General features: G+C 47.9%; 1 protein-coding gene across 1 annotated transcript in view; it reads right to left on the minus strand.

Annotated features, from left to right (window-relative positions):
• The window catches only part of LARP4 (La ribonucleoprotein 4), a 178147-nt gene that overhangs the window by 139667 nt on the left and 24984 nt on the right, over positions 1-13496 (minus strand). The window contains exon 3 of the mRNA XM_082247084.1: positions 5216-5377. Within this exon, the coding sequence (XP_082103210.1) occupies positions 5216-5377 (162 nt within the window). The remainder of the gene's footprint in view (positions 1-5215; positions 5378-13496) is intronic.

The following is a 13496-nucleotide window of genomic DNA, read 5'->3' on the forward strand; positions in this document are numbered from 1 at the left end:
CAATCACTGGCAGCGGGGAGGGCCGGCCGCGGTTTGCCTGGATGTGACTGGCCAGCACAGGCAGCGGATGAGTCACTGGAGGGCGGGCCGGCCGCATGACCGTCATGACGCGGGGATTCGGTGACCAAAACGGTTACCGCCCCCTTCCGCGTCATTATCACGTTCATGCGGCCGGCCCGCCCTGCCCCCCAGTGACGCTTCCGCTGCCTGTGATTGGTTTGTTATCTCCCGGCTGTTATTGCTGTTGCTGGCCAGTCACATCCAGGCAAACCGCGGCCGGCCCTCCCCGCTGCCAGTGATTGGTTCACGATCATCTCCTCGGCTGCTGCTGGCCAGTGACAGCGCATAGGCATACCGCAGACCCGGAAGGCAAAGTTAGTATGTGGCACTGGCAATAAAAATTTTCGGAATAAGATAATAAATTAAACTATTAAGCATCCGCTCCTCCCCAGTAAATATTTCCATGGACTTTTCCAAAACCTGTGTGTGTTTCCTAAGATTCCATGACCTTTCCAGGCCTGGAAAGTCATCTGCAAATGCCAAAACTTTTCCAGGTTTTCAAGGACCGTACGAACCATGGAGTAGGAACGAGGAGGGAAACCTCTGGATTCACACCAGGCAAAATAGGCCTTCCAGGTACGATAATAGATCTTACCGGACGAGTCTTTCCTAGCCTTGAGCAAAGTAGGAATGACCTCAGAAGAGAGACCCCTGTCTCTCAGGACCTGGCTTTCAACAGCCATGCCGTTAAAGCCAGCGACTGTAAAGCAGGATGGAAGATCGGTCCCTGAGACAGCAGATCGTCTCATTAACGGTAGCCGCCATGGAGGCTCGACAGCCAGTTGAATGATATCCGCGTACCAGGACCGGCGTGGCCAGTCCAGGGCCACCAGAATCACCAACTTCGGTTCCGAGACCAACCTGCGCAGTAACCTGGACAACTGAATCGGGGGAAAGGCAAATATCAGACGATACCGATGCCAAAGCACCACCAGCGCATCCGAGGCGTCTGCCAGAGGATCGCGCATTCTTGCCACAAACCTTCCCACCTTGTTTAGCTGGGACGCGAACAGATCCACAGCCGGGGATCCCCATTTCGCACACAGCATTTGAAACCCCTCCGGGTGCAGGGACCATTCCCTCTGGTCCAGGGTCTGGCAACTCAGATAATCGGCCTGCCAGTTCTCCACACCTGGAATGTGAACTGCCGAAATCGCCGGACGTGAGTCTCGACCGAAGACAGAATACTGGTCACTTCCTGGGCCGCCCCGGCACTCCTGGTGCCTCTTGGTGATTGATGCAAGTCACTGCAGTAGCATTGTCCGTCTGCACCCGTACAGGGCAGCCCTGAAGACGATCCGACCAATGGAGCAGGCATAGCCTGATCGCTCTCAAATCAAAGATGTTTATCGGTAGGGAGGATTCCTCCACCGACCAAGTGCCCTGGGCAGGCAGGTTGCCCAGGACGCCACCCCAGCCCGATAGGCTGGCATCCGTGGTAATCACCGTCCATAGTAACAGCCGGAAGGATTTCCCTTCCGACACAGCCGGGGACTGAAGCCACCACAAGAGATCCATTCTGGTTTGGCGACAGACACTCTGTCCCACCTGGCCAGGATCTCCACCTGGAGAGATTGCGTATGAAACTGAGCAAATGGTATCGCCTCGAAGGTCGATACCATCAACCCCAGAGAACGCATACAGGTCCTGAGTGACGTGGATTTGTTGTCCCTGAGGGACCTGACCTCGGACTGCAGGGTCCGGAGCTTGTCCTCCGCAAGAACAACTTTGCTTGAGCAGAGTCCATAACCATTCCCAAATACGGGAGATGAACCGAAGGAGACAAGGTTGACTTCTGAACATTGATCGTCCAACCGAACTCCTGGAGCATCTGGACCGTAGTGGACAGATCCTGCAGCAGGCTCTGACTGGCACTCGATCTTAACAGGAGATCGTCCAGGTAACCCAAGACCGCAATGCCCTGCGCCCGCAGCAGCCCCAGAACAGGAGCCAGCACTTTGGTAAAGACCAGTGGAGCCGAAGCGAGACCGAAAGGCAACGCCACGAACTGATAGTGTTCCTCCGCGACAGCGAAGGTACCTCTGATGACCCTCTAATATGGAGATGTGTAGATACGCATCCTTCAGGTCGATAGAGGCCAGGAATTCTCCCGGGCTCAGAGAGGCTACCACCGAGCGGAGCGATTCCATGCGGAATTTTCGAACGCTCACAAAGTGGTTCAGAGCTTTCAAGTCCAGAATCGGACGCACTTTGCCCTCCTTTCTGGTCACAGTGAAGAGATTTGAGTAAAGCCCCCCAAACCTGTCCCGATGAGGCACCGGGACGATTACCCCCTGAGCGAGGAGATCCTGTACTGCTTGATGCAGGTCCTGTATCCGCCCTGGGGTCAAATGAAGATTTGAGGGAAAGAATCTGTCCGCAGGCCGTGAAAGAAATTCGAGACCCCCGCACAGGGAATGTCAGCCACCGCCTTCCTGGATTTCTGGTCAGCCAAACAGCTCTTCAACCAGATCAGCCGACAGCTAAGGACCGCGACACTGGACAGGCGCGCAGCCAAAGGGGCCTCATTTAAGGCCGCATCGCACAAATACATGACCCCTTGATAAATCTGGTCCACCATCTCCATGGTAGTGGAAGGGGCAGAATCAGCCACGAGTGTGCGTCTGAGCACCTTGGTCCAGTCCGCCACAGCCTGAGCCGCCATGACAGAGGCGAAAATAGGCCTGAGCATGGAACCCGCCACCACATAATTGTGGCAGGCAAGCGATTCCAGCCTCCTATCCGTAGGATCCCTAAATACCGGAGAATCTTCGGTAGGAACCAGTGTAGCCAATTAACACTGGTTGCACTAATGCAGCACAAAGGGGTTAATTACCTGCCACTGGTCGGTCACTAATAGATGAGTGACCAGCAGTGACAATACATTAACCCCCTCATGCTGCATAATACAAATACCATTGGTAATTAAATTAACCTCTTGCCAACCCATCACCCTGTTCTATCCATTTTAATTTTTTTTGGGGGGGGGGGGGGGGAAGTCATTTTCGGTTTTCGGCCAAGGGCATCCTGCATTTTCAGTTTCGGCCCAAAATTTTCATTTCGGTGCATCCCTAGTTGAAACCTCCTAGGCACCGTGAAGGTGTGCTTCAAATTGCGCCATTGTTCATTCACAGTGTGATGAAACTCAGCGGGGCAGGGAAAAACCTGCGCCATCTTACGGGTCCTGTGTGTACCAAAAGATGACAATGCCGGAGGATTGGGCAAATCCTCTAAATGTAGTGTTTCTTTAATGGCAGAAATTAGCGCGTCCATAGCCGCGCGTTCCTCCGGCGTCCCAGGGAGGGAATCATCCACCCCTGTAACCTCCGCCTCCCCCTCAGACTCTTGCGGGTCCTGAGAAGAGCGAGACCCTGGAAGAGGCACGCTACCTACAGCAACCATGTCACATTCAGAATCAGAAGAAAAAGAAATCCTAGGCCTTTTTCTAGCAGCACATTCAGTCATCAGCACATCCATTTTGGACACCAAAGACGCCACAACAGCAGCCAGATTAGTCAAGAGTAGAGGATTTAGAAGAACTTGAATCCCCCACCAAAGCTGGAGGGAATTTGCTGTCCTGAGATTCCATTGCAAAAAAAAAAAAAAAAAAAAAGTTTTTTTATGAAGCACTGGCCCTTTAAGAGCGCTGCAAATCCCCGCAGCACACCGCTACAATGGCTGTGAAACACAGACCCCCCCCCCCCCCCCCCCGCAGGGACAAACTGAGCCAGGAAGATTGCACAATAGAGGAAAAGAAAAAGGACAGGACAGAGCCCCAGAAGTATGTAGCCCCAGAAGTGATGTCACCGCAGAGACTGAACAGAGGCTGCAGGCTAAGGAAACATGGATGCCTATGCAAAGCAATGGGCAAGATGGCAGCCGACATGTGCTCGGAACGATCGTTGCCACACACAAAATGGCGTCGCACGGCGCCAAAATACACTACACACAATGCTATACAAGCGCCCACAATGAAGCCAGACATGCTGCCCACACCTAAAATGGCGGACCGGCGGTTTTTAACCCCGCAGCGGTCGCCACACTAGTCTGTACCTCCAAGCACCTCAGTGACACCGGAGAGGGATCCCCCCAGACCCCACACAGCGCAGGCTGTGAGAAAAAAAACCCGCAGGGACCAGGATCAGGGAGCCCAAAAACGCACAGACATAGGGGACACCACAGACACAGAGGACTGCCGACCCCAGAGGCCTCACACAGAATGTACTCACCTGTACCCGATGGCGTAGGGTGCATCATAAGAAACGGAAAACCGCCCACCCTCAGATGGCAGGGGAGTGCTGCCAGCCAGAAACGCAGGACACCAGGAGTGCACGGACGAACCGTGCACGTGTCCGGGGAGGTAGCCACCCCACAAGGCTGCATCCCTGAGGACAGGGATGGGTCGTTTATGAGGCCAGGGCGAACACATAGCCTGTGAAACGCTTGACGGCGGGCTGGGATTCCATCTGATCCTCCGTCCTGGAGAACCAGGACGACCAGACCGATTCCCAGCTCCGCAACTCCATCTTCATCCGAAGATCCGACTAAATAAAAGCTGACAAATGCAAAGAAAAAAAAAATTTTTTTTCAGAAAATAAAATCATAAAATAGAAGAAAAAGGCTGAGACTGTAGCTCCAGCACAGGGAAGCCTGACTACTCCTGAACTAGGCAGAAGACAAACTGAGTTGAGATGGCTATTGCAGGAGGGGTTTTGGACCAGTGGGACAGCCCCCATGGGTGTGTCTATGGAAATGCTTTTGTTCTAACAAGTCTTTTGCCTAGCTACTCCTAAGGAGAGGAAGTCAATACCCCATTGGTGAAGACTGTATGAGTGTACGGCGACTGTCGGAGGATGTAAGAGAAATACCAGCTTTGGAAGTAGGGATTTTGTTCAAATTACAAAGTATACCTGAGCCATACAAAATGTAATTCTAAATTAAAATGAAGACCTGCAGTCAATGGTGTTTTTTTATCTTCATGCATAGAATGAAGTTAAACCCTGAGCCTTTACCACCAATTTAATTTGGGTAGCATTTTCAGATAAAGAAAAGCCAAATATCAAATCTAAGCTCAGAGTATGTAGATGCACCTTTCTGGGAAGAGTTACATTTCCAAGTCTCCACATTATCCTTCGAAAAAGTCTGCCAAACTCACCTGATACATCAAACATTTGGTATCCAAGTTCGTCCTGTACTAATAAGTCCATTCCATTTGCAGCAGTTTCCTCTAAATGAAGACCATTCCTGTTCACTTCACAAGGGGCGGAATACATTACTTCAAATGGCTTACAGGCCTCGTTCTGAACTTCTAAATTGCCTAAACAAAATAATAAAAAAAAACACTTATTCTTATACTCAAATTCTCTTTTTAGCATTCAAACTGCAACCATTAGGTTTCATGTACACCGATGTAGAGGCTTAATATGCTTAGCATAAAATTCGGGCTTTTATCTGTGCCCAGGGAGCCACAGGTGGTACAGCCAGCAAGAGAAGGTTTCATGCATCGGCAAATGCTGGCCAATCAGTAGCCGAAATATCATTCAAAACTTTTGTCATTTGGTCCATTTGTTAACCTCTTCCCTGCCAATGGCATTAGAAAAACAGGGTATATTTTTAGCACCGATTACTGTAGTAATATCCTTGGTCCTTGAAAGGTTGTTTCTCGCCCGAACTGTTTGCACTAGGCACATGCGACAAAATGAACAAAAAAAAAAAAAAACTGATGTCCATTAAACGATTTATCTATCAAAATTCGATATATGAGACACGATCGTCTGCTCTCATGGTCGAGGATTTGTTTTTCAAAAAGGAGTTCAAACGATTTTTCGTATAGCGTATGGCCACCATTAAATATTTGCATGCATAAATGATGCATTCCCTGAAGGCAGAAGTCCTCTATTCAGGGAATACGTCCTGCAGATACAAGTAGTGCATTAAAGCATTGATGCATTTGGCCTCATGCACATGACATTGAAGCTCTTAAATATGCCCAGTGTAAAATCCCAGCCTTGTTTCACAACTGGAGAATAGTTGGATGCACATTTAACTGCCATACAAGGATGCTTTCGTGCATTGGCATAAATTTGTTCATGAGCGTAGTATGTATTCCCCAAACTTAAGTTATAAACTCAGAACATATCCTACAAGTGTTAATGCTGATACACAAAAGCATTGTCGTGCATGGTCTCATGATAAGGGCCCACAGAGCAAAAACGTGAAATTAGGCTGCATTTAATTCTGGATAAAAATCAAGTATTGCATTTGCTTCAGAAGTAGGTGCTGGCTATACTCATTTGTGTGCATGGTCTCATGTACCAGAATGTTTAGAGGCTTTTAATTAGCTGAAATCATATGCACAAAAGCAAAGGCTATGAAGCCTCATGCACATGAACAGGGGCTCCTAACATGTCTAGCATAAGAAAACCACGGGTTGCAATTACAACTGGCCACAGAAGAGAAAGGTTGTATGTGCTTGAAAATACACCAATGTTTTCATGCATTGAAGTAAACATGCACATGACAGACTCTTGTGAGGTCCAGAGAACCGTACTATAAGGAAATCAATCTGATTTAGTAGCCTTGAGGTATACGCTAATGGCTCTGATACATTTACAATGCAGAGATTTCTTCAGGCACCAGGGACTCAAAGAACTGGCCCAGGGGTTAAGACAGTGCTGGATCCATGGGCTGTTAAGCTACAATATTTATTTTAGGGCCAACATCTGGTAAGACCTGTATACCAGAATGCGAGGAACAGGAATCAGACTTTAGTCCCTGTGACTATACCAGGCAAAAAATTAAAATTAAGGTGGGATATCTTTTAGCAAGGCAACAAAGATTTGGAAATTGCTTTAACACCTGGGTTTCAACAGCCATGCTGTTAAAGCCAGATACTAAGCAGGATGGAACGGGAGGCCTTGTTTGTATAGAAGCAATGGGTAAATTGATAGTATGAGTATGGTCTGTGTACCAGATTCTTCTGAGCCAGTTTGATGCATCAACGTTTCCTTGCTCCATTGTCTTGAGCAGAAGGATTTGCACTGAAGGTATACAATTAGCTTGAAATGAGACCAAGGGATTATCAAGGCATATGAGGCAAGAGCTAGAGGGTCGGTCCCTTGTTCTGGAAATAGACTGTACGCTCAATCTGGAAGCTAGGATCTCTACATCCTGAATTAACCATTTTTGGAGGTATCAGATTGAAGACCTCTGGAAGAGCCCATTCCCCTTTATCCAGGCAATAGCAGCTCAGCTCATCCGATTTTCAGCTGTCCACTCCTGAAATGTGGACCACAGACTGCTGTACAGCCAATTAATGTCCAAAAGATTATTTGGTTTGCTTTAGGGCAGCCAGACTCTAGGTGTCCCGATGGATTTAGCTTATGCAGCCTGTGTCCATGGCTGATCACAATCGCAAGGGATTCCTGCATGAGCAATTACAAGCACAGGGGAGGATTAGCTACAGGAACTGGCTCCCCCCCCCCCCCCCATTACTTGGAATGCTTCTTAAAGCTAATCACAGGAACTTCCAAAAAGGTTTCTCACATCTAATCGCACAAGCTGGTGCTTTCGCAAGTGTAAATGCACCCTAAAAGATGGAACATCTTTAAAAGCTACAGTGCGAGGTTTGTTTAGAGCAGACAGAATGGTGAATAGGAATAGCCCATTTTTGTGGCCCATATAATGCAGCAAAAAAATTTGGGGAGCATACAAATCCTTTCAGTAATGACCTAGTCAGACTGCAAATTTTGTTCATGAACAGAGAATTTTTTTTGGTCTTTTTGCCCAAAGCAGCATGTCAAGAGGACAGTTAAATTTTTACTATGAAGGAAGGATTATGCATTCAAAAGCATCCCTCTTCAATAGGACAGCTTTCCAACATCCTCTTCATTTCCCCACAATGCAGCATCCTAGGACCAGCATATCAGGGTCCAAGCTGAAAAATGGAGGCAGAAGAGGTGGGGTGTTTAAGCCCTGGACAACTAAAGAAAAAAAATTAGTAATTGTGACTCGGATGCAGAAAAATTGGATTTCTGCCTTACCATAAAATCCTTTTCTCTAGTTCATTGACGGACGCAGTCTCTGATCTTCATATCAGTGGGGTTATACTGCCCCCTACAGGAGTAGGACACTACGCAGAAAAAGTTCTTGCTACGCCTATGGGCAATCCCAAGTGTATACCCTTTCTCCATGCCATAGGATGTCAGTTTTGTATCAAAGCAGTGTCAGAAAATACCAACCCAACTCAAATAGGAGGGGCGAGTACTCAGAAAAGGATTTTACGGTAAGACCAAATTCCAATTTTCCCTATCATTCATTGACGGATGCAGTCTCTGATCTTCATATCGTCCCAAAGCACTGCGATAAAAATGAGGGTTAGGAACAGCAGACAATTCCCCAAGGCTAAACCATAGCCAACCAGGCAACATAGGACTCAGAACAAGATGAGACCCACCTGAAAAAACATTAAACACCCTCAAGGGAGACAAACCCCCTTAGACAGCAGCCTGCAAAACTATGCAGCCAAAAGAGGCATCAGCAGATGCCAGCACATTCACCTTTTAAAACTTCATGAAAGTGTGAACAGACGACCAGGTAGCCAGCCGCCTTGCAAACCTGAAGCACAGATGCCTGATGGCAAAAAGCCCAGGAAGCACTAAGCGCCTGAGTAGAATGCGCCTTAACAGGGAAAGTTGGAACCTGACCATAAATTGAAGCCTGCACAACTGTCTGATCAATCTGGAAATAGTCGCAGCAGAAGGAGGCAGCCCTTTCCTTGGGTCATCCAGGGTGCAGAGAGTGAATCTGACCTTTGAAAAGACTCAGTAGTCGCCAAGTACACCGAGTGCCCCAGCCAAATCCAAAGTATGTAGTGCAATTTCCTTAGGATGCTTAGGACACAGAGGTTAACAATCTCCTCTAAGTGAAAACTGGAAACCACCTTCGGAAGGAAGGACGGATTCGGACAAAGTACCACTATCCCTTTGAACTACCATGTAGGGAGGACAGGGCAACACCGCCGGTTCCGACACCCTGCACGCAGAAAAGCTCTCAAAAAGGCCACTTTCTGGGATAAGGTAAGCAGGTTTCTGGAAAACCGACAGCACCAAATACAGGTCCCCAAATTAAGGTCCCAAGGTGGCAACAGAGGTTGCACCGGAGGTACAAAGTGTTGCACCCCCTTGATAAAGCTACGCACCAGGGAATGGGCGGCTAGTGGCCTTTGAAAGAAAATTGCCAAGGCTGAAATTGGACCCTTGATGGTACTCAAGGCTAACTTTTGAACAATTCCCCATTGAAAGAAAGCCAAAATCCGAGCAACCGAGTAAGAGCGAGGGGAAACCCCAAGAGACTCAAAACCACGCAATATACGACTAACATACAATGATAGCTCTTCCTTGAAGTCTCTTTTCTCGATTTAAGGCTTAAGCAGAGCAGGAATCACTGAAGTAGACAAACCCCTTCAGCACCTGGCTTTCAACAGCCAAGCCAAGAAAGCCAGCGACATAAAGCAGGATGGAAGATTGGCCCTTGAGACAGATTCTACCTGAGGGGAAATCTCCAAGGAGCGTCTGACTAGCCTGACCAGGTTGGCATACCAAGATCGGCGAGGCCAGTCCGGAGCCACAAGAACGATCGGAATCCCTTCCGCTTCGATCCTGCGAAGAAGTCTTGGCAGCAACTTGAAAGAAGGCAAAGCATACATCAGCCGATACTGACCTTTGCACTTATCTGTTGATCCGAGACACCAACAGATCTACATCTGGAGTGCCCCAACAAGTGGCACAACTGCTATCACACCTCCGAATGAAGAGACCATTTCCCTTGATCCAAGGTCTGTCGACTTAGGATATCCACCTGCCAATTTTCCACTCCTGGAATATGAACAGTGGAGAGAGCTGGAACAAAGCTTTCAGCCCATCGGAGGATGCCGGCCACTTCCAAGGCCGCAAAGACTTTTGGTGCCCCCTTGGTGATTGACATAAGCCACAGCCATGGTATTGTCCGATTGAAAACGCAGTGGACAACCCCGAAGGTACTCGGTCCAGTGGACTAGGCAAAGCCTGATCGCTCAGCTCCAGTACATTTATCGGTAACCTGAAATCCTCCAGGGATGAGACTTCTTGAGCAGAAAACCTGCCGAGAACCCCTCCCCACCCGGACAGACTGGCACCCGTGGTGACAACTGTCCAATATATAGAAAGGAAGGATTTTCCTTGTTTGAACATCGGGGACCGAAGTCACCAGATCAGGGACTCCCTGGTCACCGGGCTCAGCTGGATCTTATTGTCCAGGGAATTTGGATTGTTTTTCCATTTGAGAAGGATTTCCTTCTGGAGGATTCTCGTGTGAAATTGAGCGAAGGGGACCGCCTCAAAGGACGACACCAGTCCCAGAACTCTCATACAGGTCCGAAGGTACAACCATTAGCTGGACAGCAACAGTTGACTCGCAGTCTGTAAATTTTGGAGCTTTTCCGGAGGAACAAACACACTGGCTGCCGTCAAGTCCAAAGTCAGGCCCACATAGTCCAGTCTCATATAGAAGGAACCAGGGACGACTTCTGAAGGTTAAGAATCCACCTGAACTCCTCCAGAGTTCTCATGGTGATCTCCAAATTTGTCACTAGCACCGTGGGAGACTGCATGGAGAAGAAATCGTCCAGGTAACCCAGGACCAATATTCCCCCCCCCCCCCAATCGTAACAGCGACAGGACCGGAGCCAACACCTTTGTGAAGACACGAGGAGCAGAGGCGAGACCAAAGGGTAATGCCACAAACTGATAATGGTCCTCTCCCAAGGCAAAGCGCAGAACACGTTGATGTCCTGCACATACAGGGATGTGAAGGTAGGCATCTGATGCCTACGGAGGCCAGGAAATTCCCCCTGATGTAGGGAAGCCACCACGGTGCGAATGGATTCCATCTTTTATTTTTTTAACTCGCACAAAGCAATTCAGTGCCTCCAAATCCAGGATCGGACGCACCTTTCCTTCCTTCCTGGGGACCGTAAAAAGGTTTGAATAAAAGCTCTGAAAAAGTTCCGCACACGGAAGCGGAACTATTACTTCCTGTTGTACCAGGTCCTGTACCGCCCCAAAGAGCCTGTAATCAATCCGGGGACAGTCCCACATTGGAAGGGAAGACCCTTACCGGTGGGACGAATCGAAACTCCATCTTGTACCCGGACCGTATGACATTGTGAACCCACTTGTCTTGTATCCGGTATAGCCACAGGTCCGGGAACAGGCAAAGATGTCCCCCCACCCCAGATACGGGTGAGGGTGCACCTTCAGGCTGAAGGGGCCTTGTCCTCAGGTCTGGAGAAACTTGATCGCTTGGGTCCACACGAGGGGGCCTTGGGGAACTTTGCCTTCTTGACTGACCCTGAGGGAAGGAAAAAAAAAAGTGCTGAAAAGGGAGGGCCCGATCTGAGACGCTGGTCCTTACCCTTGTTATCCAAGATCGAGAGGACTACCTTAGGGAAGCCCATCGCCTTTTGGCAGATACTGCTACATATCGTAAACTCCCTACAGACCCCCAACCCAGTTATATTAGTGAGGCAACAGGGCTCCTAACAAGCCAAGGAAGCGGGTATTATTAACAAATCAGAACACTCCTTTTTCAATAGAGATTTCTTTTCCACGCCTTATTTTTATCACATTCCAAAAGTACATAAGAATCCGGAGAATCCACCAGGTAGGCCAATAGTTGCGGCCATGGACAGTATTACAAACCCTTTTTCTCAGTATGTGGATCAATTTTTCCAACCCCTGGCCCAAAATCTAGCATCCTACATCCGTGATGGAGTCCATCTCTTGGAATTACTTTCACCATACAAATGGGAACCCACTTACTTGTGGGCTTCCTTGGATGTAGAATCTTTATATACTTCCATCCCCCACTCCATAGGGCTTGAAGCAGTGGCTCGTGCCCTTACGAATCATCCCACCATAAATTCCTCACAGGCCGAGTTTGTTGTGGAGGCAACCAGGTTTTGCCTCACCCACAATTATTTCCTATTTGAGGATGATTATTACCTGCAAGTCAATGGCACAGCTATGGGGGCAAATTTTGCCCCCAGCTATGCCAATCTGACTATGGGCATGTGGGAGGACAATTATGTCTGGAATAACAATCCTTATACCTCCCATATTGTCTTTTATGGGAGGTATATAGATGACATAATTGTAATCTGGGATGGCACGGCCACTTTGCTCTCAGAATTTGTCAGTCACTGTAATTCAAACAACTACAGTCTATCATTTACTTCAGTCCATCACCCTGTTGAGTTGGCCTTTCTGGATCTCCTTCTCTACCATCACGAGGGCAAAATAGAGGCAAAGAATTATACTAAACCTACAGCAGGCAATTCCTTTTTGCATTTTAAGAGCTGCCACCACCCCAGGTGGATTAATAACATTCCCAAGAGCCAATTCTGCAGACTTCGCAGAAATTGTACCAATGATGCAGACTATGAAGAGCAAAGTGTTATGCTAAAAAGGAAATTTACAGATAAGGCCTTCGCAGAACCCCTGTTAAATCTAGCCCAGGACACGTATAAGACTGGTTACGTACGACATGAGAGGAAGACACCTAACACCGAGATTGGTATACCGAGATTCATCACTCAATTTCACACTAAATTTAAAAAGATGGAACAGGTTCTAGTGAAACATTGGCCAATTTTATTGGAGGATCCCCATCTTAAGGATAATTTGCCATCGAAACCTAGGGTCACCTATCGAAAGGCTAGAAATATTAAGAGTATGGTTGCTCCTAGTAAATTGAGGAAACCACCCACACCCTCTCAAGCGCGACTGTGCCTTATCCCGCTCATAGGCATGTATCAATGCTGTAAAGCATTATGTCTAACGTGCAAGCATGTAACCCATGGGCAAAAAAGTTTTGAGGTTAAGGACAAAACATATCCCATCACCAAATTCTATAACTGTTCCACGGACTACGTCATCTATTGCTTGACATGTCCTTGCGGACAGTTTTATGTAGGAAGAACTATTCGTCCCTTGAGGAAGAGGTTTGGGGAACATCGCAGATTTGTAGAAGCAGGGGAGGATAAGCACAGTGTTCCACGTCACTTTCTGCTGTTTCATGATCTATCATCCCTTGGCTTGAGAGTATGGATCATAGAGTCCATACCAGCCACCTTTGCACCAGCCGAGCGCTTTAAGCGGTTGTGCCAAAGGGAAGCGTACTGGATCTACACCCTGGATACGTTAGTGCCGGGTGGCATAAATGAGGAAATCGAAACAAATTCGCTCATATAGTCCGCCCTGAACAGATTTCTGTCCCTTCTTTTTAATTTTCCTTGTTGACATCCTATTTATGGACTACTACAAGAGAGTATATATGTATTTTTATTTATGTAGCTGTTTTTAGCATATCCCCTTGTTCTATACCTTTTAATATAAATT

The sequence above is a fragment of the Pelophylax lessonae genome, assembly GCF_965119305.1.
Source record: "Pelophylax lessonae genome assembly, chromosome: 2".
NCBI lineage: Eukaryota > Metazoa > Chordata > Amphibia > Anura > Ranidae > Pelophylax > Pelophylax lessonae.